This window comes from Centruroides sculpturatus, unplaced genomic scaffold, assembly GCF_000671375.1.
Source record: "Centruroides sculpturatus isolate CEXI.00-Female unplaced genomic scaffold, Cexi_2.0 scaffold509, whole genome shotgun sequence".
NCBI classification, from domain to species: domain Eukaryota; kingdom Metazoa; phylum Arthropoda; class Arachnida; order Scorpiones; family Buthidae; genus Centruroides; species Centruroides sculpturatus.
Window position 1 is genome coordinate 270709 of NW_019384846.1, and position 26233 is coordinate 296941.

Below are 26233 nucleotides of genomic sequence, written 5' to 3' on the forward strand. Positions count from 1 at the left end.
TTCTTTTATTTATTTTCAAGTATGTAATTACAAAATTCTCAAAGACCTGAATTGTTAATTAACCCAATGTAACTTGGTTCAATTACATTAAGAGTTAGTTCAGATGGTGTCATTACCCTATGTTACTTGTGCAGATTTTTAATATATTTCATTATTGCAACTGTTCATTGTGTACAGAAGTGGGTTGTAAAAGTACATTGTCGTACAATGTGGAGGGAGGGGTTTGTGTCGTCTATATGTTTTTAATGGTATTAGTAGCATATAAATTTATTGTTTACTGGTTGCATGAATAAGTTATGAAAAGTTTTGCAAATATTTTCTGGTAAGTCATTTTTCGACATCGGAGGGGTCCACAAACTACCGTGCACATAATTAGGGTGAGAATTTGCCAAAAGTAGATAATCGTTCACATCAAGGAGGGAGGGAAAATGTGGTTCAAAACTGTACATGTAATTAATGAATAACCCTTTGCTCTGTCTAGTGTTTCAGAAGTAAAGAACTAAGAACAGTACTTACACCTGAATGTAAACATCATCTGTTGGTCAGGTTTAGTATTAGTTAACCAACATTAAAAATTTTAAGCTTTATAAACTACCGTCAACATTTCTCCTTTTTTCTGATTTTAAGTCATACAATTTCACAGTAGACTATAACAAATTGTAATAAACCATCCTTTTATTTTCACTTATATATGTATTTCGAATACTACTACTACTACTACTACTACAGTATCTCACTTCAGTACAAATGAAAAGTTAATCCCACAAATCCTACAAATAAACAAAGTTATAATTAAAAGATTTTTTCCCAGTTCTGTAAATCTTAAAAATTACATATCACAAGCAAAACTGCATGCAAAATTTGACATCCTCTTACACAATTCTAAGTTTTCAAAGATACAACTAAAACCCCTTTTGAGACAACATGTCTTATAAGATAAGGGCAATATTCAAAAAATGGTCGTATTTTAGTTAAACCTGAAGAATGCCATGCCGGTAAAGAGCATCAGTCGGAAAGGCTTCTGCGGAAAGGGGGGAAAGAAAAGCCGTTCGATCGGTTCATATTTATGAATTAAAATTGATGGATAATCTGCCTCGTCACACCCTTCATCAAATTGATTTTTAAACACAACCTGCAGGTTATATGCACGAAACTGACATTTGGAATTCGTACACGGGCGACCTTTGCTCGTATGCAAATTCAAATTGCTATGTTCTGTGCAAGAAATAATTTTTTCTTTTAATTTGTACAGTCTGTTTACAATAAAGATTGTAAAGTATAATTAAATTTGGTGGTTAAAGGTCGATGGGATGGGGAGATAAAGCGGGATTGTGTCATATCTTGAGTAGGGTCAGATTTAATGACAATTTTCCTTTTATATTTTTAATTAAAAAGTTTTTAAATAAAATATGATAACAGATGGTGCCACCAAATATTGCTGGGAAAAGTTAAGCAACTTGTTGCTTGATTTTTTTTGTTTCAATAGCAAAATTTTGTTTTTTCCATTTCAAAGTAGGACCCAATGATGGGACATTCAAAAGAATTTAGTTTTATGCAGTCCGCCAAGGAAGGCAGGTAGTCTTTTCTTTCCTTGGCGGACTGCATAAAACTAGTCTTTTCCAGACTAATAGCAAAGCCCGAAACTCAGTAGTGCATGCAAGTGAAGGAAAATAGTTTTCCATTTTGGGTGCATATTAAATTCAGATTTTAAATCATAGTTATGGGTTCATCAAATGGCTTTGGCTTTGTCTAGTCACTAACAGCGTCTAGGAAACGTGAAAAATCATTTGGCAAATAAATGTCTTTGGTGCGTATTGCGATTCTTTCCAAAACTATCAAAGGCAGATGTGTATACATGTCTAGTTCTGTCCTATTTGTTTTCTGTACATAGTCCATACTACAATGATATTAGATGTTTCAACTTAATTACTGGTAATTTCAACTTTTTGTATACAAATTTATCATCTACTTATGTAATGAGGCCACTTTGGATAATTATCATGTCACGTCTTAAGCCATAAAGTGATTTTAGTGTCATTTCGGAATGCACGTCACACTTTGCTTGTAAGAAAAGTGTGACGTGCATTCTGAAAATGTTAAAACAAGCAATTTTTCATATAAAAGCATACTCTTATTTATATGGAAATACAATATGAAAAAACTTAAAATTGTGGTTCAAATTATTAATTGCTATATTGTTTATTTTGATTATTATACAAAAATAATTTGTACATACAATTTTCAAGTATTTTGGCATTTTAATGTTGCATACACCAGTCGTGTGCATTTTTAAACATTTTAACCCAGGGCGAGACTTTCACGGACGTCTTCCATTCGAATGGCATCCAGGCCCACTGCCAGGGAAACACGCACCTCTCTGGATGCGGCATCATGGCCAGGTGTCTGCCGTCCGGAGAACAGATGCCTGCCATTCCCGCCACGCTTCCGTTTGGATTGAACGGATAGGCCTCGGTCGGCAGACCTTCGTCGTCCACGTACGTCAGGGCCACCAGATTTTCGGCCAGTAGGGAAGACCGTGTGGCTTCGTCACAGAATGTAAACCTTCCTGATTTTTAAAAACATTTGAGAAATTAATTTTCCAATTAAAACAAAAATTAACAAACAAACAAAAAAAAAAACCTTCGCCATGGGCCACCCAAACACCTAATATCGAATCTTCCATTCCTCTCATCATAATGGACTTGCTTTTCTCTACTCGCACGGCAACAAAGCGCGATTCAAATCTTTCCGATAAGTTATGAGCAAGGAAACAACCCTGTTTTCTTTTACCGGACTCTAAAATTTTATAAAAGCATCAGCATAAATAACTCAAAAAAAATTATAAGTACTTTAAGCTTACCGTCCACCGTGGGAGCCACCCAGCTTAACAGGCCCATCAGTTGGCAACCATTGCAAACACCGAGACTAAATGTGTCCGAACGACCGTAAAATGCATTAAACTGTTCTTCTAATTCATGATGGAACAGAAGTCCAGCAGCCCAACCTGTATTCCAAAATATATATGTTTAGAACTTTTAAAAAAAATATGCTTAATTCTAGTAACTTTTACAAATATAAAATTTACAATATTTGCAAACACTAGTATAATTTTGGGTGGACATATCCATTACATCTTCACCTAAATTTTTAAATAAGCTGCAGCAGCATGGACCGAACCAACTTTCGTCAATAACAAGGCAACATCTTGCTATGCATCTTAGTATATTGACTCTTGTGCAAAGGGAATTTGATGAATTAAAGTAAATTCTATGTGACCAGCCATTTTGTCAAATGTTCTGGTTTTTTTTCTCTGAATGCACACAGGCCTATATTGTTTACTAATATACAAATCAAAGGAATTATAATGAATCCTAATTGTATATTTTTACATAGATGTAGGTGACCGGTGCCGGTCTATTGACAAAATGCACAAAACTACCTACACCTATCGCTATATCAAATATACAGAATTATTTTGTAGACATGCTCCCCAAGGTTTTGTATTATGAACATTTTGATATAAAAAAACTAACCTAGAAAGTACATGATTTTTGTACACAGAATAAGAGCCTGTACACACTAGGCATTTTTCAACGCGAGTTTTAAAGAACCAAGAGTTCTATGTAGCCGTACACACTCAAACGCACGCGTTAAACGCACATTTATAGATTTTTGTTAAAATGCGCGTTTTGCGGGCATTAGCTGAGCGCTTTGAGATATATGTGCTGCCATGTTACTGTACATTCGATCGCGCGTTTTGCGGGCGTCAGCCGAGCGCTTTGAGATATATGTGCTGCCATGTTACCGTACATGCGATCGCACGTTTTCCCGGCGCTTTACGGGTGCTTCTAGATTTACGCCGCCATTTTGCTGTATATTCGATTGCGCGCTTTTGGGTAATATCTACTTTTATAATATGGAGTAAGTCATCAAATGATTTTATAGACATTCTAAAATAATTAAAAAACTTGAATTTATTTTGTCTTAGTTTTGGATACAACGTCGCAAACATTTCATGCGTCAGTCTATCTCGTAATATTGGGTGCACCCAAAATTCTCTTTGCCTCTGCCGTCGTCTTTTATGGTGATGATAGAGGAGCCACACACAAGCAATCACTTCCACATCCATTTCCAAACCAAGCCAGTGCGCACGCTCCGCTAAATGCTCGTCGAACACCGAGCTAACGCGCGTTTAAAAACGCCTAGTGTGTACACAGCCTAACTGTGTATTGTTAGGGTTTGTTTCTTCAGTGTACTTAGTAGAATATGTTATGCTCGTTTATCTACTGGCAACCTCCAGTAATAGGTGTTTCAAACACAATTTCTTTCCATCTAATGTACTTTGTTTTATATCAAGTTCAGGTTCCATGGTAACAGTCATACTATCTCCACTGTTATGTTCTACAATTACTGCTTCAAAAATGCATCCAAAAGTTAATAAAAATGCAAACAATAGCAAAAAATGACATTATTCCAACTTTATCAGCTTTGATGCCACCTCGTGAATGGTGACTGAATGTCAGAATGTGTGTGAGAACAAAAATGGCTAATGTGGATTCATTTCTGACTAAATACCGACTTATAATTCAGAATTTGTGCAAAATTTTAGATGTAGAGGAGCCATGTACAGCTCTTTCCACAGGCATTTTATTTCTTGAGAACAAATACCATACCTATAGGAGTTATCCCACATTATGAAAAGCTTAAAGACAATAGATATTATACCCAAATTTCTAAAAATAAAAATCTACCATTCTAGCACCTTGTCATACTGTCAGAAAACTTCTTCAAACTAAGGTTTTGTACTGAGCCCACCTGTGAGACTTAACCAAATTTTCATTTTTTGTGTCATGTATCCAGTATCATTTTTGGATTTTTTTTTTATCATCATCATCACTTTTTTATTTCAAATAATATCTTGTGTTAGTGTGGATATAGGTTCACAATCGAAGTAAACATGTCCATTTTGCATATCTTCCAGTTTCAGTTTTATGGTGCTCTGTATAGTTTCTTAAAATGTCCACTGTATGGTGCTCCTTACAATTTTCTCTTTGCCAACATTTCTTTATGACTAATCTTTAAATCCTTATCAGTGGGGATCGGTAGCCTTCCGTCCGTTCGACCTACCAGAGATGGCCGAGCAATTAAGGCATCGGTCTGTCGCTCTGGGAGAACCCGGGAAGCTAATCTGGACGGGTCCAAAAAATCCTGGGATTTTTCGGGGACAAGCTCGGTTTTATCTGTATTGACTCAATAAAAAAAGCCCTCTTAGTGTCCAAGTGGTGGAAAGAGTAATAAAAAAATCAAACACCTACAGTGTACCGATTTCCAAAGTTTGGTAAATACTAATTTTTATCCATCTTGAATATGATATACAGTGGGTGATCGGTTAACAAACATAATCTGTTCGAAGACTTCGTTCGTTATCCAAATTGTTCGTTAACCGATTATCGATTTACCACAGGTTTTTAAGGAAATTTGATTAATTCGTTCCGGAGACTCCAAAAAAATAAAAAATATATACTTTTTTACATGTAATAGTAAAAATACACATATATGCAGTCATGTTTTTTCTGTTTGTGGGGTTAAAGAATCTGTCCAATGTCGATTGCTTTTGTCTTTTCTTCAGGAGTAATTAATAGTATTGTAATTGTAGAAATCCCCAACCCCATTAACCTTATTCTGGCTTGGATGCCACTTAAATGATCATTGTTCTGACATCTCTGGAGTTTGTCTGTCGTCAGATCAGTTTCAGGTTCCATTATGAGGACTAAAATGCTCTTTATTTTTCAGATGTGATTTTCATTACTCCATTAGCAGCTTGAGACTTCTTGATATATCTTTCATATTTCTCAGTTATTTCTCAGATGCGATTTTCATTACTCCATTAGCAGCTTGAGACTTCTTGATATATCTTTCATAGCTAAGATTGTGCCTACTGTAGACTCGTTCAAGCCATACTGCCTAGCAACATCATCAGACATCTTCTACCTTGACTATTATCTCTTACTGGGTTTCTACGGCAAGCATAGTTCTTGACACTCCTCTTTTTTAGGTTCCATAATATTATCAGTCTTTTTTTTTTTAAATAAAAAGTTCAGAAAAGCATTAGTAGTAATTCAAACACAAATTATTATTGTATTTATTTTCAGGCACTTGGCAATTTTTATCATCAAATTTTATTTAGTTGATACGTGTTTATATTATTTACACACGTTTCAGGCATTTATTGACCCTCCTCAGCCAACTAAAAACAAAAGTTCATAAGTTACAACACTATAAAATTATAAACAACAAACATATTAGGTATTGTTTTTTAAAAACACTTTTTTAATTTACAGGTTATCAAGATATTAAAACCACAAATTTCCATCGCCTATGTTTACTTGTTATTATGGAATTACAAAAACTTCTTGGCCCTTAACACTCTTTATTCTAAGAAACATGCGGTTTCGTATTATCTAAAATATTTTAAAAACCTTTTTTATATGGATTTTCTCTTATACATTTACATGATAACAATACAATGAAGTACGTACCTAATTGGCTGAGGAGGAGCAATAACTGCCCGAAACATGTGTAAATAATATCAACACGTATCAACTAAATAAAATTTGATGATAAAAATTGCCAAGTGACTGAAAATAAATACAATAATAATTTGTGTTTGAATTACTACTAATAACTACTAGCACGGTTTCAAAGTACCAGAATTCAGAAAAACACTTACAAAAATTTAGAGAACAGAAATCAACTAGCCCACAAAAAATTATTTAAATGCAAGGCCCGGATGAAATTCGAAATTTGGTATTAAAATGTTAACAAATAACCGATGGGACAGTTAAACTTTCACTTTTCGTAAATAAACCCCGACGCAAAACTTAATGAGTGCCCATCAAACAGTCTTGCGAAGACTATAAAAAATTATTTGTCAGAAAGGCAAACAAAAAGCTGAAATTGCAAGGGAGAGTTTCAAAATTCGGAGGAATACTATCCGATCGGTATTGGGTTGAGTGTCAATGTTGATGTCTCCCGTGCTCCGAAAGGTTTCGAATTGTTACCCAAAGACAAGAGAAAATCAATCGGTATTCGTTATTTTCTGTCGCTTCTTTTTATGTTTGTCCAGTAAAGTGTTCGTTATCCAGTTTGTTGTCCAATCATAAAAATCTTTCACAAAAATGTTGGTTATCCGATTTGTTCTCTGTCCAAACTATTCGTTAACCGATCACCCACTGTATATGCTGCCATCTTAAGCAAAAGGTCATATTTTGAAAATAACCCAAAAATAAAAATAATCCTTGGGTGTTTAACTCGTGTGCACCAAATAGTGTTAAAAACATTCAGTAACTTCGGGTCAATGTATCAGAGCAAACCGGTCTTTATCGAACAATGCAGAGTTGGGTTTCCTCAGAATATTGGAACAGATATATATCTTGAATTTACTAATTGTAGCTGTATTATTCATTCAGTGAATGGTTGTCTCTTTAATCCGAAAGAATTCCTTCAGTAGACTATCTTACAGCAAGTCGGGTTAAGAAATTCCTTTATTGTATTTTCACATATGCCTTTTGGGCTAGTCAAAGGTATTGTAAAAAGTGTTTCCTTGTGTTACTTGACATTTCTACTCATGTTATTATATTTGTCAACTCAATGTTTGTAATGTGTACTTCCTGCAGCACTGAAGAGGGACTAGAAAAATAAAACTAGCCCAAAAGGCATATGTGAAAATACAATAAAGGAGTTTCTTAACCCGACTTGCTGTAAGATAGTCTACCGAAGGAATTATTTCGGATTAAAGAGACAACCATTTACTGAACAGATATATATTGTCAATGGAAAGGGTGCTACAGTTCTTTAAGATTGAAAAACTAGACAGGTTTCCAGTTGACTTCAACAGGAAATGGAAAACTTTGTAAAATAAATATGTATAACTTTATGTATCTTACATGAATTTAAATCTAACATTTTATTAATCATTATGCAAATTAAAGAATAACGTTAAAAATAATATGAGCATTTGATATAAAAGTATTAATAAGTATAAAGTATATAAGATATTAAAAAGTATAAGATATAATAATTCCAAAATGTGGATCCTGTTATTCTATAACAAACTTGATGGAATGCTTTGTTCTATTGTTCCTTATGGAATTTGAAATTGAAGGTGATTCATTTGGATCTGAAAACTTAGAAGCTTCCAACAACTGCTTCTTATTGAAACTAATTCACAAAGATGATTTTCTCTAAACCAGCAAAAGGAACTTTCAATAGCTAAAGTTATATTTAATTTTTTCCCAGGAATATAATCAAAACACATTTCATTGAGATTATTTGTTTGCATATTTATCTATAATAAACCAATTCTAAAACCTGGATTTTTGGTAAACAGTACAAATTAATGCAAGATATACATAAATCTTGAGACAGATGTGAAATAATCCCCTAAACTTTAAATATTTCACAAATGATAATCCCCTGAAAATATAAAAGTAGTGTGAGGGACGAACAGACCCTTAATAAAGTGTTATTTTAAATTTTAATTATTGAAACATTCCATCATCTAAATTCGAGCATTAGGCTAAAAGCCATAAAAATTTATTTCCCATGGAGTTGTTCCTTGTTGAGGAGGATCAAGCTAGTCAGCGATGTGTCACCCATATTGGATGCCAGACCATTGACAACAACCACCTGACTTCATGGAAAAAACCCAAGAGGAATAACAAGAGAAAACGGAAAAAACACCCGAAGTCAGTCAGTCGTCTTCCAACGTCCATCCACCAAAGTCATCCTCCAGGATTAATACCGTGACCAAGAATCCAGAATTCAACCCGTGACAAAGATCATGCCTCTTTCAAGATATCATCCCCATTTCCGTGCTGTCACACCGTAGTGCTCCTGTTAACTGACAAGATCCGGAATCATTCTATCGAGCATTCCATTGGCGTCAACAGTGTCATCATACTACAAATCTTCAACCTAGAAGAAAGGTATTTATCAACCCGCGATTCGTTTGTAAACTCTCTCTCTCAACGGCCTAGTATAATTAAGCCCGATATCCCTGTATTATCTTTGGTTCTTATTAAAATTGTTATTTGTTAGTTAATATGAAATCCGAGTGAGTCACTTCCTTGTCTCTCTCCTTACCTCTACCCCAAATCCAACCGCTCACCCGGTACCGCTCGCGTGACGTAACGTCGCGATTTCCGAGTCCTGCGAAACTTGGTGGTGTCAAAGAGACACCAACCCTACGGTCACAGTAGTTTATAGTAGGATTAATCTTCTGTTTAATTTCTATAAAAATTCAAGACAATATTAATCTTCCATTTTTCATTTCTTCGCATACAAGAAAGAAAACAAAGATATAACACTACATGAACATAGGAAAAATTTTTCCTATGTAAATTAATCCTTAATAGTGTTGTAACGAATAGTATATTCGGCCAGGAGCGTGGCCGAATAGCTGAATATTCGGCCAAACTATTCGGCTTGATTAACGCACGTACGGAAATTGGTGCGCAAATCGCATTATGGCAAGGATCCTGCTCTCTATTGGCCTGCTGTCACTACGCTTCGCCAATCGCGTTAATTCTTGGCAGTTGTAGCGGACAGACAAGAGTGTCATGGAAGTATGTGATAAATGATGATATCAAATGTGTATAACAATGAAATGACCTACATGTGTAAATAACGGAAAAAGAACAGAGAAGGACCGCGAAGAGAAAATGTGAAAATAAATAAGAAATTGAGTCGATAACATAATCGAACAAGTCGAGGCAGCTTATTGGCACGAAATTTGCGGCCGTCAATGCCAAACAATTGTTGTCATAGACTTCGGAAAGCTAAATGCTTGTAATGAAAGTCACTTAGCGTGCACGGGCGAAAGCCTGGGGCCGTTCGGGCTATCAAGCTGTCTCGAATCTGTGAAATCATAACTGTGACTTATATCGACGTCCTATCTGTCTCTTTTCTCCGTTATCACCAGGCTGAGTCACGTAATTGTAAAATGGGAACTCTACGACGGAAAAGTGACGAATCGAAAGTATCGTGAGCGCGTATTATGATGTATGCACAGGCATACATGGATTAGAGCGATAGAGGAAAGAGAAAGGGAAGAGCAAAGACGAGCGCTTAAAAAGAAGGATAGGCAGGGTCAGACCCTCAGCTGTGCGAGGATTCTCCAACGATAGACGTGTACGTGTACTGATCTTTGTAATTATAAATTGTGAATACATGTGACTAATATTATTTTCATTTTTATTTTGCACATGTTACAAGTTATAAATAAATATAAACAAACAACACTAACTCGATAACATTAAATCTAAATAACAAAATGATTAATTTACTGTGTTTTTGTTATTTATTACTCCTGCTTTTAGGTATTCAGTATTTGGCCGAATAGTGAAAAATAGGCCGAATATTCATTACATCACTAATCCTTAATGATGGAATGTTCCAAGGAGAATCAAATTAATTTCCAGGCCTTAGAGTGTTTCAGTCCTAAAGATTCTTTCTTCTAGTTTGAATTAAGGAATGTTTGAAGGGTTGTGTTTGATTATTAAATATAAATAGGAAAACTTTGCTTTATTATTACGAATTCCAGATCATTGGAAATAACTCTTAGCTTTCATGTATTTCCTGTAATTTGCTATTATATTAACGTTTCAAATCATTAAAATGTCAGTAATTGTATCTGATTTTAGGACAAACATAATTTTAAACAGATAAAACAGAGCCAACCCATCATGTACCTTTAGCAGATCCTAAAACATCTGCATAACTGAATCCTCCTGGAAAGACCACTCCTCTAAACTTATCTAGTTTAATTTTCCTGGACAGTAAATCAGACATGGTTACATCCCACACTTCAAATCCAACCATGTGCAATGAGGCCACCATCTCTCTATCGCCATTTGTTCCCTCTTCACGGATGACTGCAACTCTGGGTGCTATACATATAAGAAAAAACTTTAAATATACCAAAATGTATAAAGCTGTTTTGATGAGTATTAGTTACCTGATGTAATTCTTTTAAGATTAATGCATTCGGTTAAGTCAAAATTTATGCAAAATGGAGGAGCGATGCGACGAGAGATGCTGTTCTTTTCTTGGGTCACGCATTCCGGATTTGTCTGACGATATTCTAATTGAAAACTCGTTTCTTCCCATATATCTCTTAGAGTCGTCATTTTATTTTTTAGTACAACTTCGTTATTAATACTAAGTGTTATCTAGAATAAGAAAGCTTTTTAATATTACCATAATTATTTTATTTGGTGTTTGTAAGAAATTTATATTACCATAGCTTCATTAGCAAAACCACTACTGTATCCAATGTACTGACACGGAATTCCTTTTACTCTATAAGCTTCCTTAATACCATTAACATCATCTTCTCTAACTTCTACTATCCATCCAACCTCTTCTCCAAATAATGTGGACAAAACAGATCCTGAAGGACTATCTATGTTTGTGGTTATGCCACAATTTCCTGCAAATGCCATCTCCAAGAGACAGGTTATTAGACCTCCATCACTAACATCATGTCCAGAAGTTATTTTGTTATCTGAAAATTTATATACATTTATTACTGTATTTCATGGCATTCAAAATATACAGTATTTCCAGGAAAATCGTTTATAAATATCTTCCTATATAAAACTTGTTTCTATTTCTAGCTTTGTATAGGAGGATGGATCTCCAAATAATATTACCAGTATAATTGAACAGATAATTGATTGCCCTCTGATAAGACAATGCTGACTTTTAAATTACCTGTAATCAGACTTTGAGTAACTTCAAATCCAATTTTTAGCAATTCAGCATCTTCAAGATCAGCTGTTTTATCGCCCAACTGGTTGAAGCACTGTGCTAGAGCAGAACCACCGAGTCGTCCCTTACCAGATGAAAGATCAACATACAAAAGATGTCCTGGAAATCCAAAAGATTCGTTACAAAATATCAACAAAAAGTAATGCTGTATATGACTGAGAATACTAGCCCTAGAAATGAAAATATTTATGAAAATAGTACAGTATCTAACTACATTTTAATTGTAAAAAACAGATTAACCTTTTCCGTTTGGACACTTCAGATCGGGCGTAATCACAGCAGTTATGTCAGGACAGGGTGCATAAATTGATACCACCAATGTTCCTATTAAGTATTACTTTGGAAATTATTAAATTTGCTTTAAAATATGTATCTTGCACATTATAATAAACTTACCAGGGGCTTTAACAGTTTCTTTCCCTATTCTAGCAGCCATACTCAAAGAATCTTTCCCTCCATCTATGGCAAGTCCTAATTTTTTCATTGTTTCACACATTGCCTCACATGCATCATACAGGGCAGCACCTTCACCAGCAAGTTTGGCTGCCCACATCCAGTTACCACTGCATTTGGCATCCTAAAATTATAACAGTTTGCTATATTGAAGAAACGTTAATTTTGAAAACAGCTTAGCTTCATCAAAAGATACCTGCAAAGAAGATATAGGTGCAAACATCAAATTGGTAACAGCTTCTGCAACAGACATCCTTGCTCCAGCAGCAGGATCCAACAAACCTTTAATTGGCTGTTCTCCAATAGAAGTTGCACTTCCCATCTAAATTGATAAACAAACTAATTAAAGACTATAAATATATAAACACAGAAATCCCCTGCTTCACAAAAATTCACTTTATGCCATTTTGCCTTTATGAAAGACCTATATTAGCAACCATTTTTGCTACTCAAATGAAAAAGGCAGAAAACAAAAGTAGCATTTAGCATTTGTTTTGCAGCAAGCCATTTTAGAAGCATTATGCACTCTGAGCTGCAAACAGCAAGAAGCATCTCAAAGCTTCTTCCTTGGAAAAGAGTCTCTTTAGCTTATGAACTGTGTCTGTGAGCATCTGTCAATTTGTTTCATGCATTCATTAGCACAGTGTTTTTCAACCTTCTTGAATACGCAACCGCTTTGCAAGTTAAAAACTTATGGCGACGCCCCAGGGCCATATTAAAAATATATCAGTGATTTTAAAAACTACATATTTAATTTTCTTTCTGTTGAGACCTAAATATCAATCGAAAAACCAATTATACTGTAAAATAAACAGGTATAGCCTTCTCACTGAAATTGTAGTTTTGTTTTCATTGTAGTGTAGGACCTACAAACATTTGTCTTTTTCTTTTACCAGCGACCCCCCGTGTAAGGCTTTGCAACCCTCCTGGGGGTCGTGACACACAGGTTGAAAAGCACTGCATTAGCAAAAATAAAATGATAAAAATGTAAAGGCTGTTGCTTGAATGAATTGGATTGATATACAAAGCCTGGAATTCCATAACTTTAATAAAGAAGAAATCAGCCAGTCTTTTCTTTTAGCTGAAACAGAAAAAATGGATGATGGTGATGAAAGTATTGCAAAAGTAGACTTTAAAGGTGTTATGGATGGTTTGATTAGTTTTCAAGACAGAAGCTTCCTAGCTTAAAGGTTACTTACTGGTGAGAGTACTTCTGGTTTAATTTCCCTAACTAAAGTGTGTCTAAATGTACAGACTATATAAAAAATAATCATCATATTATTCATTCACAAGTACTCAAACAGGTTCTAATTATATTACCAAAAACCTTTATTCCAGCAACCTTAACTTAATGCAAGCCTGAGGATCACATTCATTTAAATGTCATTTTTGGACAAAATATCACTTTCTAACAAAAATAATATGAATATGATTAAATTGAAATACAAACTTAACAAATTTTAGAATGTTTTAAATGATTGGATTTATATTCAATTTAACTTTCATTTCAAATCTTTAAATTATGCAAGTCTATAAGGTTTTCATGCAAATGTGCCATCTTATACAAATAATTATAAAACTGAAATACAAACAGCAGCTTAATGCATACCATATATTAGGTATACATAGAAGGAAGTGTCCCATAATAACAGCACTTCATATCAACCTTTCCAAGCAATTCATACACTCATTTGGTCCTTATAAGTGGTTGAATCCAACTTTATTTTAATGGTTTTTATTATTTTGGCATTGTTCCTACATTGAATTTGAATGTATACAGTAGTAAGCTAATACCATATCACTGGTCAATGGCATATGCATTAAACTATAATTTATTAATGCATAAATAGTATTTTAATACTTTATATCTTTTTGAAGGGTTAAATCAAATAAATCACTATTCATAGCACATATTCCAGTGGTAAATGACAATCAATGTTTATAAATTAGTCATACCTCACTGTGTCAAGCTTCTAAGAGTATGAGCAGTGAATATCTTTGAATAGAATAATAAATAGTTTCTATTCTGTTTCAAAACTGTTTATTATTGGGCTGCAATTTGAAAAAATTGTAGACCTATAAATTCCCACTGTTGTCTGTCTGTCTGCTTGTCCTTCCTTAATCTTGAGAATGGAGTTAGATCGATGAAAATCAAGAAAATATATTGAAAAGTAAAGGACAGGAAGCCCTGATTAACTATACATGAACTTCAGCTTTGCACCAGAAATAACATTATTTCAATTCAAAAATGTTCCACTGAAAGAAGTTAGATAGATGACCAGCACGACACTGTTGCTAATAGGAAAAGGATGATGTACAGGAGCAAGAACATATACAGTATTTTAAATTAAATAAATTAAAAATATGATTAAAACTTGCAGCCCAGCATTGTGATGATGTCACAATAAAATAATTGTTAAGCTACTAGGTTTAATTTTTGTTGAATAGTTTTGAGTCATAAAACATTTGATTGTTCATCCATAATATCTAGATTCAAACAGTTACAATTATGTATAAAACTATTTCTAAGTAATTTAAATTAAATAAAAATATCAAAAGAAAAAATTTCACACAGTTTAAATAGCAAAATCAATGTTACGAAAAAAGAGAATATAATTACTTACAGTATCAAAATAAGAAAGGGCAACCACAGCTACATCTGCCAAAGGAGTGTGTAAAGGTCCCACACATTGCTGTTGAGAAATCAGGCCAGTCACACTACGATCAACCTAAACAATAAATCCAGTTTACTATAAAATATTGCAAAATTAAAACCAAATAAATATTAAACAATGTACCTTATTAGTTAAATAGCGTTTACTGGCAACAGATGGCAATCTAAGAACTCGTTCGAGTGCAAGTTGTACACTTAATGCCGACGGTAACGATAATGGCTTTAGAATGGGATAGTATTTCTTCATTTGAAATATCTTTTGAGAAATAAATTTGATTATTATTAATGATCGATGTTATAAACATTCAAGTTTTAAATTCATCCTAATATTTAAGGCCAAGACTCCATTAGCATAAAAACCTTTGTCATAAAAACTTTTAATCATGTGACCTATTTGCATTTGCATCTGGATTGTGGTGGAGGTCCGGCTAGCTAAGATTTTACGGCGATGGTACTATCGAAGTTATAAAGACAATGATTATATTCTACAAGTTTTTTCTGTACTATAATTACAAATGTAATAAAAATAATATCTTTACTTTCATATATTAACTTTTATCATCATATTATTAATTAAGATAATATACAGCACTTATAAGCTTAGCTTTTTTAATTATATACTCCTCTAAATTGAAGGATTTTCTTTTGGCTGTCCATATCGCGTGTTTTAGGTGTCCATTATTATAATTGGGATACTTCTTGTTGTAGATAGATGAATACTTTCGGATGTTTTTGATAAATCTTTCCAGATCTATTCTAGAGTAACCACGAGAGAACGTACACAAAAGCTCATTTTCTGCCATTTTCGCACCGTGTCGCAATGACCTAGATTTCATTAACTTCTGATTGGTGGATGGTACCATTTTACGGCCATATTCGTGGCAAAAGTTGAACACCACTCGACTTGCTTTTACGCTGGTTTTACGACCTGCTCAGGCATAAAATTCATGGTCACGTGGTTAAAAGCTTTTACGGTGAGGGGTTTTATGCCTGTTTTTACGCTAGTGGAGTCTTGGCCTAATACCTTTCTTGGCATAGATGCTAGTACATGCTCCAACTGTAAATCAACAGGATGTCTTTCTTCATTTGGTTTTTCTTCTAATATAATACGTCCGTTACCGACCACTTCGCCAACAAAATTAACCGGACATTTTTCTCTAACAGAGATTGATTCAAGAACTTTCTGATCTCCATGTTTAATAAGTATGGCATCACTCTCTTGATATTCTGCACCCCAAAGTTCTAAAGTTGTTACAGAAGGATCCCCAAGCTGGAACTTATCACAATAAATAATTGCTCCCGAAGGCTCGACAATTTCTTTTAAAACATTACCTAAAGTTAAAAATTAAGTCTATAAAATTTGTCTCTCTCTATTCTCTTCTATACAGACAAAATATTTTTATTTAAAAATATATGTTAAAATTTAATTAAAACGTGGTTTTATAATAGCATCTAGACAATTATTTATTATATCAAAAATGAGAATAATTAAACTTAAGGACAGTCTACATCACTTTTTTATTTAATTAATAATACTGCACATATAGCTGCTTAAATAAGCTTCCATATTATGATCATATAGATATTGCCTTACAAATATTCAAAATTACAAATAAATTTTTAAATATCTAGAATTTCATTTAAAATATTATTAAAAATAAATATATTTTACTTTTGATCCTATAATAACTGAAAAGATTTTCTACTATAAAAAATTGTCATTGTTCAAAAATTACTGTCTTAAATGTAACAATGTTTTTTCTCTTGAATTTTGCCTAATGACAATAACCTTAAGAATGTTTAAACTTTATATTTTCTGTATTATGTACTTATTACTACAATTAAAGTTAATTAATGTGGAAAGAAGCATTCTCATGCCTTATTTGTGAATTGCTGATACATTTATCAAGTATATTCTACTCATATAATGTTAGTGGTCCTAATCTAAGTTTGCCATAAAGCAAATATTTATTGTATAGTAAAGTTTATTTTATCATCAAAGATTATATCTTTGATGATAAAGTAAAACTACTTTATAATAAATATTCTGCACAATAAGATAAAGTAATTTAAATCTATGTCGAATCAATCATGAAGAGTCCATTGTATATTGAGTGTGTATATAACATCTTAAACTGTATATTAGATTTTTATTAAATTATATATTATACAATTGAATTAATAAAAAACTTTTTACCATTTCCTCCAGCACCTTGATCATGGATACTACATATTATGTTTCCTTCTCCTAATTCTATGCATGCCCTAATTACTCGATTGAGTTTTTGTTCCATTTCAGCATCTCCTCTTTGTACTGCATTAAAATCCAATTCTGCCTTTTGGTCTCCTTGAACATGCACAGAAGATGCAGAACCACCACCAACACCAATACGATAAACTGGACCTCCTATTTTTACGACTGTCATTCCTGCAGAAATGTTTAATTAAGTTTATTGAAATTTCTAGAGCAATTCTAAAACATCTGAACAATTTCTAACACCTTTCTGAGGATCAAATTTTTTAATAAATGCTGCGTCGATGCTCCCGATTCCTCCAGAAAACATTATGGGTTTGACCCACTCACGTCGTTCTCCGTTTGGAAGACGCATTCCAAATGATCGAGCAAATCCCAGAATGACTGGCTCACCAAATTTGTTTCCATAATCTGAAGCTCCATTACTTGCTTCAACAGCAATATCCACAGGAAGGGCAAAGTTAGAAGGATAATCGAATGTCTTATCTTCCCAAGGCAAAATGTATCCTTTATAACAGATAAATAATAACAGTTTAGAGCACAGAAAGTTAATATTAACAAATACATTTACAGTATATACCTGGAATATTTAAATTTCCAAAGGAATAAGCTGCCGAACCAGCTATCACATGGGAACCTCTTCCTGTTGCATGAACATCTCGGATACGTCCACCGGTACCGGTTGCTGCACCACTAAACGGAGCAACACCTAAAAAGTTAATTTGACATATTTTTTACCATTCGTATATTATATTTCAATATCAACATCACTTATAATTATTAAAAATTAACTCAACTTACCCGTAGGAAAATTATGAGTTTCAGCAGTAAACACGATATGACGTACGCCGGGACGAGTAATGAAGGAACTAGATTGATGCGAATCTTTTGGTAATAATATATTTACAGCATAACCCAATATTGCACTGAAATTTAAAAGGGATAATTAATATAGAAAGTTGATTTATATATATCAAAAATTAAATGAGTATTTTGAATTATTTATTACCTGCTATTATCAGAAAATTTGATGACATTATTGGAACTACTGAATTGTTGAGTACTCATCACCATATCTATTAAAGATTCTTTCTTTTCTACTCCATCAATTACCATTCTTCCTTTAAAGAACCAATGTCTACTATGCTCACTACAAATAAAATAAAGTTTTATGCATACTTGAAAACTAATTAAGTTTAATGATAACTAGCAACAAATTCTACTTCTATAATGAACTTTGGTAGTAGAGGTTTCAAAATATATATATTATAGTCTTTTCTATAGTCTTTTCACAAAATACAGTGTAAATGCATACAGAAGCAACATTCAAAACTTAATAATTTATGTTTGTAATAGTATGCTATACAAATACTTTATACAATAAAATTGATATAAATGATATATAGTATATGTACTGTACATAAAATGTTTAAATAATGAACAACAGAATATTAAATAGTAGAAGTCATTATTGCTATGAATTATTGATAATTTATAGATTAAACATAAAACACAACAAAACATTTTGCATTTCTAACCTAGACAACAACATATTTTTGTGCATACATGTTATGACAATGACATAAATACCATAGAACAACAAGTCAATCACGAAGCCAATTTTGGTCAATCACTCGCAATGTCTTGACTTAATGTGTTACACTGGTAACTGAACGCAATGCATGAACATAGTGATATCGGACCTCCGCGTCCTCCCTCAGACGCGATTTTGTCGGTCCATGTGCAATCCATTTGCGTACAGTTGTAAAAGGGGAATAAGAAATGTAGACAAAGGGTCGTAAACTGAAAAAAAGAAAGGCAGGAAGAGGGACAGAGAGAGTAGGTCGGAAGTCAGGACATGGTAGAGAAAGAAAGGGTGAAGTAGTGGTCCCCCAAAGTGACGATGTTGATTTTCAATTTTTTATTTGTTTAAAATGTAAGTACCTTTTCTTCATGTTTTAAATTAAATTGTGGCTTTTCTTACCTATCTAAAAATAGTATGTATTTCACACCTCCCCCTCGCCACTTAGACTATGCCTACAACAAGTCGATCATGACACATTTTTAAGATAAAAAGTAGATCTTATGTACACAAAAGTTGGCCTCCCTGCCATAGAAAATTGTTAGAATGAAAAAAAAAACTCCTTTGCATAACTTACCCCACAGCAGGGCAAGTTATGCAAAGATTTTATTTTAATTCTATCAATACATAAGTCAAAAACTTAATTTAATTTTTGTATGTGAAATTTTTCCTTCTTAAATAAAGTATATTTTGTAATACTAGATACACACACTACCAGATGGTGTTAAAATCCTTTTTATAATGGAAATACTTTTAACAATACAAAATTGTTGTCATCAGACTACTGAACATCTCAAATTTGGAACAGAATGTCTTTGTGTGCAGTATAACATAAAGCTACACACCATTCTCAGCATTTAAACATTTAAAATTCACAATGATATTAGCTTTAAATTACAATAAAGAACAAAACTTTGAAACAAGAGGCACAATGGAAATCTCAAAGCATTTTTATGACATGAGTTTGTGATGCGTTACAATATGGGACAACAGAGTCATGATTGAAGAATTTAAAAAGTGAGATAATTTTTCAACCATGATGCCACACTACCCTAGTCATCCTGCGGCACAATGCACTATGAATTCATGCCATAACAATGTTTTGAGAATTTCATTGCACCTTTTGTTTCAAATTCTTGTTCTTTCTCATAATCATGAGTTTCAACTTCCATTGTGAATTTTAAATGTTTAAATATTGAGTGTGTTATACTGCACATAATGATGTTCTGTTCCAAATTCTAGATGTTCTCTAGCATGATGACAATGATTTTTATTGTTGAAAAAACTTGCATTATAAAAAAGATTTTAACACCATCTGATAGTGCATATATCTAGTATTATAAAATATTTGATGTAAAGTTTAACATACTAAAGTACTGTACATTAATAATATAAAAGCCATTGTCTGCGAGTGTATGAATTCCTTATAACTCCTGCAATTTTTGTCCAACCCAGATGAAATTTTGATTATATTTGTTTTATGTTCTGATGGAAAGTATAGGTTACTTATTTTTTGGAAATATTATCTATAGAACAAATATTTTTATTAGTTTTTAAAATATTTTGGCAAAGGGCATATATTTTAGACTTACTTCATTAGATTTAAAATTTAAACTTAAAAAAAAAAAATAGCTGCATCATGTCAGTTCTATAACAAATATTTTTTTAAAATCTTTCTATAGTGATCACGTGACATTCTATTATCCAATCAGAAGTAACAATCTAATGACTCCATTACAGTAGAGCGTCATTTATCCGAATCAATTGGGGACTGGGGTTGTTCGGATAACTTATTTTTTGGATAACCGATTATGTACGAAAAAATATATCAACCTATCCTATGTTGAAATTTTTCTCCATTGCGTGTCACTCCGCATTGAATTTTCGTTGATGTTAAGCCTAACAAAAATTTTTATAATAATAATCGTGGCTATTGTATCGTTAAAAATTATTTCTTTATTTTGTACAAACAAAATAAATATATTGAAAAATATAAAAACAAAAAAAAATACTTTAGAAGTTAATCTAGTATCAAAAATGTTCGATTCAGCACAACACAGTCCTCAGAAAAACACTACACAAAAGTGCCAGTGCTGCCAGCTAAAGCACACACACCAACAAAAAAAATATTGGAGTAGCCCAAGACACAGCCAAAGGTTGCAGCGCCACAGCACTAGTGGAAATTTAAATTTGCCGACTGAAACGCTTTCGGTTAACTGGCTTTCAGATAAACGACGCTCTACTGTATTTATAAAGTGTTATCACTCATTTAAATAACATACATACAATTCATCTTTGTTTTATTAACGTGAAATTAAAAAGACTTGGTATTTTGTCCAAAAAAAAAGGCTTTGTCAAGGGCTGCACTCATAAAAAGTATTCAATCATATTTGATGGGGGAATTTCTAGTTTTGAATTATTTGAAATTATCATTACTGTTTTTATTTAGTTGATACAATAATTTAAACTATATTTTCTTGAAAATTATCAAATAATTTATCTATAAGTAAGAAATAATTTTTAAGAAGTCTTCTATAAATTTTTCTTTGTTTTTTCAAGAAAATTGAGTGAATTAAATAATAATGCTGGCCAAGAATTATGAAAGCAGCAAGCGGAATTTATAACAGTTGTAAAAAAAGTTTTTGAAACAATAGTAAATTTCAATCAATCAACATCATTAAAATTATCTCAAGATTGTAATAACGATTATTAGTGAAATCAAACATATTATTATTAATCTGAGGAAGTTATTAAACACATTTGAGTTCAACAAGTTGACTCAAAATACAAATTAATATAAGGCCAGATGGCCAAGACTAATGTTTATCAATATACTGTTGCTTACTACCTTAGTATTAGTGACAAACCCTCCACATCCAGTCTAAATGGAAGAATGAGTAATGTCAAAAAAGGAAACCCCAGGGATATAAGGGTGAATGGAAGCACATGGGGAAACAAGAAGAAAAGTAGATGGAGTAGGGGCGAAGCATGGAAAGTGCAGAACAAAGGAGAGTGCTTTGGACAGGTGTAACTGAGAAGACTCTGAGCATCTGAATGATGAGTGCAAAGAGATTTCTGAAGTCTGTCAGAAATTATAACTTGAACATTAGTTTAAAAGTGGCTATTTTTGTAATTTTTGTAGCTGGTACTAAGTGCAGTTTAAACTCTGGACCTTAAAGTTATCGTATCACTTATTGTCTTTGTCTTATTGAGCCTCGAGAACAGTAGATCAACCCTAACGTGTGTGAATGGCTTTTACACCTATCACTCAGTTACACCATCCCATTCTTAGCCATAGTCATTGCCACCTACATCTATACTTCTTTATTTATTTACTTATACTTTCTTTATTTATAACAAATTTACTCTTTCCTCCCCCACATTATTTCCATAATGGTCTCAAGTCTAATACTTAAAAGTGGTTTGACCAGGAAATGTCATATCCTATCACTTACTATCTGGTTCTACATTGTGGGCAAGGCCAAACACATAGCAGAAAAAGCCATCTTGGTACCCGCAAAGAAGAAATAATGATACAAACAAGATACTTATGCTGTTTAAACAAACATCAATTGATATTTTTATCATTGATATTTATAACATTAATTCATAAAAATGCTTTAACTTAAAATAATTGAAAAGCCATAATATATCAATACCTGTTTGATTGAGCCAAATCAAAGCATTCCACTGTTGTCGGATTCCTTTGTAATTTACTGCAGAAGAGATTTGTGTAATAATCTAAATCCCAATCATCAAATGAAAGTCCTTTAAAATTAAAAATAATCAAAAGCAATTTTTCAAAATTTTATTTTAAAACTTTTAAATGTTTTACTAAAAATAATTATAAATAACATACCCAATTCTTCACTCACTTTTTCGAGTGCTTTTCTTCCCTGCTCAAGTATGGGCACTTCCGACCATGGCTGTGGTGTTATCGTTAGATCGAAACTGAGAATTGGTTCTTCATATGGTAACTCTGTCATTTTATCATGCAGAACATTTATAAACTGAGTTAAAATTAAAATAAATTAGTTTAGAATAATTAAGTTCAATACAAAATAAATAATATGGTAATAAGCCACACTAATTCAGAATTTCTGATAATTCAGATTACTATTTTTCACTGTGTAATTTTTTTTAAATAATTAATTTGTCAATTCTAATCTGGGTTTTAATGATTATTACCTTACTCTTAGATGCATCAAGTTTTGTTATGAATTGGATGCATGTACTGTACAAACCGATATTCTGAGTGTGAGATTATCAATAGGAGAAGAAAGGGTGATGTTAAATCCAAAACCTTGTCAAGAAGAATGAGCAGTACAAGCATAATGTGCGTGTGATTGTCGACATTGACACAAGTCACTTTTACAAAACAAGCTGTTTATTTGGAAAATACATAATGCTTACATAGTTCTATTCATAAAAATTCTTCTGGAGTAGAGAGCAGGAGTTAAGTTTAGCCTATTTTCTTCCATCGTCAGTATTCCACTGGAGTTCCAGCAGTGATCAGTGGATGGTCTGATGAGAGAAGGTGAGTTAGTTGGGAATTCACCGTAGAAATTCATAGGAGGATGAAGAGGAAACAGTGGTGGGTGGATGTAGGAACAAGTGAGACACTGCTACAGAGGACTAGCAGGTCAAGTTAAAAAGAAGCAACTCTTTCTCGGGGTTTTTAAAAAATTTATCCCCAAAATTCTTGATTTGATTGGTCCCAATTTTCTCTCTCTACTCTCTACTCTACACTTCCTGCTTCCAAGTGAAATTAGATGACCAGATTGGGTACGGGAAAGATTACTCTCCTTCAATCAATTTGATACCTTAATTTGATTTCATCCAAAAGTGTTGACTGAACTTCGAAACTTTTGCTCATATCTCATGCAATGATATTTTCTTTTTTGATACCTAAGAATTTTCTTTTTCCTTTTTTTTTCTTTATTGACTACAGTGCAATGGTTTTTCTTTCAAAAAAATACATTTCCTTGTTTTTTCCAAATTTTGTCATTTCTACGAGTTGAGTCAAAGTTCATTCATTCTGACAGACATTCTGAACATTCCAACCTGCATCAACCTGACCTCACAAGGTTTATCATACTGTGCTTATTTCACGCCTTTACAACTGATCTATTTTACAATTTTTTGTTAATAAAATATTTTATTAACAAAAAATTTTTTTTTTTTTTATATTAACAATATTATCATCCAGNAATATATATATATATATTCACAAGTTCCAGTGTTGAAGAATTCTGTTTTTTGTGACAAGTTTTTCAAGATTCGTCAAGGGTGATCACACATACATTTATATCATATGTTAAGTAAAAAAGAAAAAAACATTATAGAAGACTTTAAAGTGCATTCAAGGATAGAAAGACTCAGCAAATGAGATTCCAAATTGTTCTGCAAGACAAGATGATGATATATTTCCTAATTTAAAGAAGGCCAAAGAACTGCAGTGCAAATTTCAAAAGGTACAAATCAACACTCAAATTTCTTTCAGAATGATAATCCAAAAGAAGGTAGTGAATTGACAGATGAACAAGTAGCATTCAAGAAAGCATATTTTAATGTAACCAATAAAGCAATAACCACAATCCAGCAATATACAAGGCCAAAGATACAATTAACAATCTCAAATTTAGTATTTGAAAGAGTTAATTAATGATTGAAATGATAAAATTATTACTTACATTTTTTCTTGTATTTGCAAGAAGAATCTTGTCATTTTTATCAACAGTGATCAAATATCTGATTGCTCTCTCTACACGAGTTACAGAGGTGAGCCCAATAGAATGACAAATTGACACGGCATTTGTTGAATATGGAGTGGAAAAATTTAATCTAAAATTCACAAAAATATCATTATTTAAGTTATTTAAGTTTATTCTTAAATGGTTAGTAGGTTATTGATATAAGAATGGGTATAAAGATTATATGTAAGAATATTAAGTTTAAAAATAACCTTTTTTCAATTTTATTAACATTTACCAATGAATGAAAACAAAGAAAAAACATGTCATTGTGAATTTGTCTCTTTAATCCGATTTTCAGTTCGGTAGACTATCATATACAGCATTCAGGTTATGAATTACAAACTGTTTTCTCCATCCATATTCAAATATTCTTTCAGAATATCACTTATGGCTGCTGCTATTTTCGTTGTGAATTTGTCTCTTTAATCCGATTTTCAGTTCGTTTTATTTTTATAACCTGAATGCTGTATATGATAGTCTACCAAACTGAAAATCGGATTAAAGAGACAAATTCACAACGAAAATAGCAGCAGCCATAAGTGATTTTCTGAAAAAAAAAACATGTCAGTAAAAATGAGTCTTATTACATAAGAATATGTAATATAAACAATCAAATTCAGCCAAGTAATATTATAGGTTTTTTATTATTTATTTCAGCACAGTTAACTTTAATAACAAACACTATTTTTCACTACAGTTTTATCATGTAACATTTATTCAACATAAAATTATTGACACAATACAATATTAGAACCAAAAACATCAATTATAGCAGAAGATTCCTGTAATAGAAAGCAATGAGATATATTCTAAATCTAAGATACACATAGGTATTATACAGTGGGTGATTAAATATAAAATCATACAAGGCAATGAATATTCAAATTCTTATGCTACGAGGCTATTCTACTTTCTCGAATGTGGAGAGAGAGTTTACAACTTTTTAACAAAATACCTCAATTCTTTGTTGGTCGTCGATAAGACATCATTCTATCATCTTGATGAGGATTCACCATCGAAAGAATAGCGAATGTCTTCTCTGGGGACTTTGTATTTCCCTTTTTGGGCAGACATCCGCTTTTATGGGAGCACTTATGGCCAAACATTAATTCATTGGCATGTTGTGACAAACGTCTGGAACTTCTGGTGTCTCCACCTTTTATATGAAATGCGTGGGAATCTAGTCACGTGATCTTTGGTTGTTTAGACCATGAAGGTTACTTTTACAGATGTGCGAGCTTGGCGACGACTTTTGTTGACATCATGGAGTCGCTTTTCTGTCCTTTCACAATCGGATGTTATCATATTGCAACTGACTGTTAAGATTCTCATCCATTTGTTGATAATAAAGCTGTCATTCAATCCGTGTTTCTAATGCCATTTCTGCTCAATGCATTATCGTTCATACAGTCATCTAAGTGCTCCTTGAATCTGGAATAGAAGATTCGTCTCATTGTTCCAAAAATTTTTGCTTCTACAATTGCTCCTCTGTAAGTCGGTAATTATACATATTCCTGACTCCTCCATTGTGTGTCATTTTTTCTTCTCATTCCTAATGCAATCAGAAGACAGTGTAGGATTCTTCTTAAGTATATTTTTGTGTCACTTTCACTAAGATTTTCTAGAAATTCAGGCTCCATGAGTCCAGATAACATAAATTTGGGGGTAAATCTTATTTTTTC

The 26233-nt window shown here is 32.7% G+C and overlaps 1 protein-coding gene across 2 annotated transcripts; it reads right to left on the reverse strand.

Annotated features, from left to right (window-relative positions):
* Positions 1-2158: 2158 nt before the first annotated feature.
* On the reverse strand, positions 2159-24621 carry LOC111630381 (phosphoribosylformylglycinamidine synthase-like). 2 transcript variants are annotated; one of them, XM_023374470.1, is made up of 21 exons: positions 24489-24621; positions 22655-22805; positions 22455-22563; positions 18223-18363; positions 18015-18139; positions 17794-17922; positions 17460-17720; positions 17157-17387; positions 15984-16291; positions 15084-15215; positions 14910-15014; positions 12482-12607; positions 12229-12409; positions 12073-12156; positions 11776-11931; positions 11301-11566; positions 11018-11231; positions 10752-10949; positions 2861-3004; positions 2665-2796; positions 2159-2566 (listed from the first exon to the last, which is right to left on the reverse strand). In XM_023374470.1, the coding sequence occupies exons 2-21, from the start codon at positions 22779-22781 to the stop codon at positions 2259-2261; spliced, it is 3477 nt and encodes a 1158-aa protein (XP_023230238.1). In that variant the 5' UTR covers positions 22782-22805; positions 24489-24621; the 3' UTR covers positions 2159-2258. The 2 variants fall into 2 exon arrangements, with proteins under 2 accessions (XP_023230238.1, XP_023230239.1); XM_023374471.1 differs by lacking the exons at positions 2159-2566; positions 2665-2796; positions 2861-3004 and having other exon boundaries at positions 10779-10968.
* Between the last annotated feature and the right edge of the window lie 1612 nt (positions 24622-26233).

What these genes read in the sequence shown, in the direction of transcription:
- LOC111630381 (XM_023374470.1), bottom strand. Translation starts at nt 22,781, where the DNA reads ATGACAGAGTTACCATATGAAGAACCAATTCTCAGTTTCGATCTAACG. An exon ending in AAATTTTCTGATAATAGCAG is followed by an intron (nt 18,140 to 18,222) that starts GTAATAAATAAT and finishes TTTAAATTTCAG; the next exon opens with TGCAATATTGGGTTATGCTG. An exon ending in AAAATTTGATCCTCAGAAAG is followed by an intron (nt 17,388 to 17,459) that starts GTGTTAGAAATT and finishes ACATTTCTGCAG; the next exon opens with GAATGACAGTCGTAAAAATA.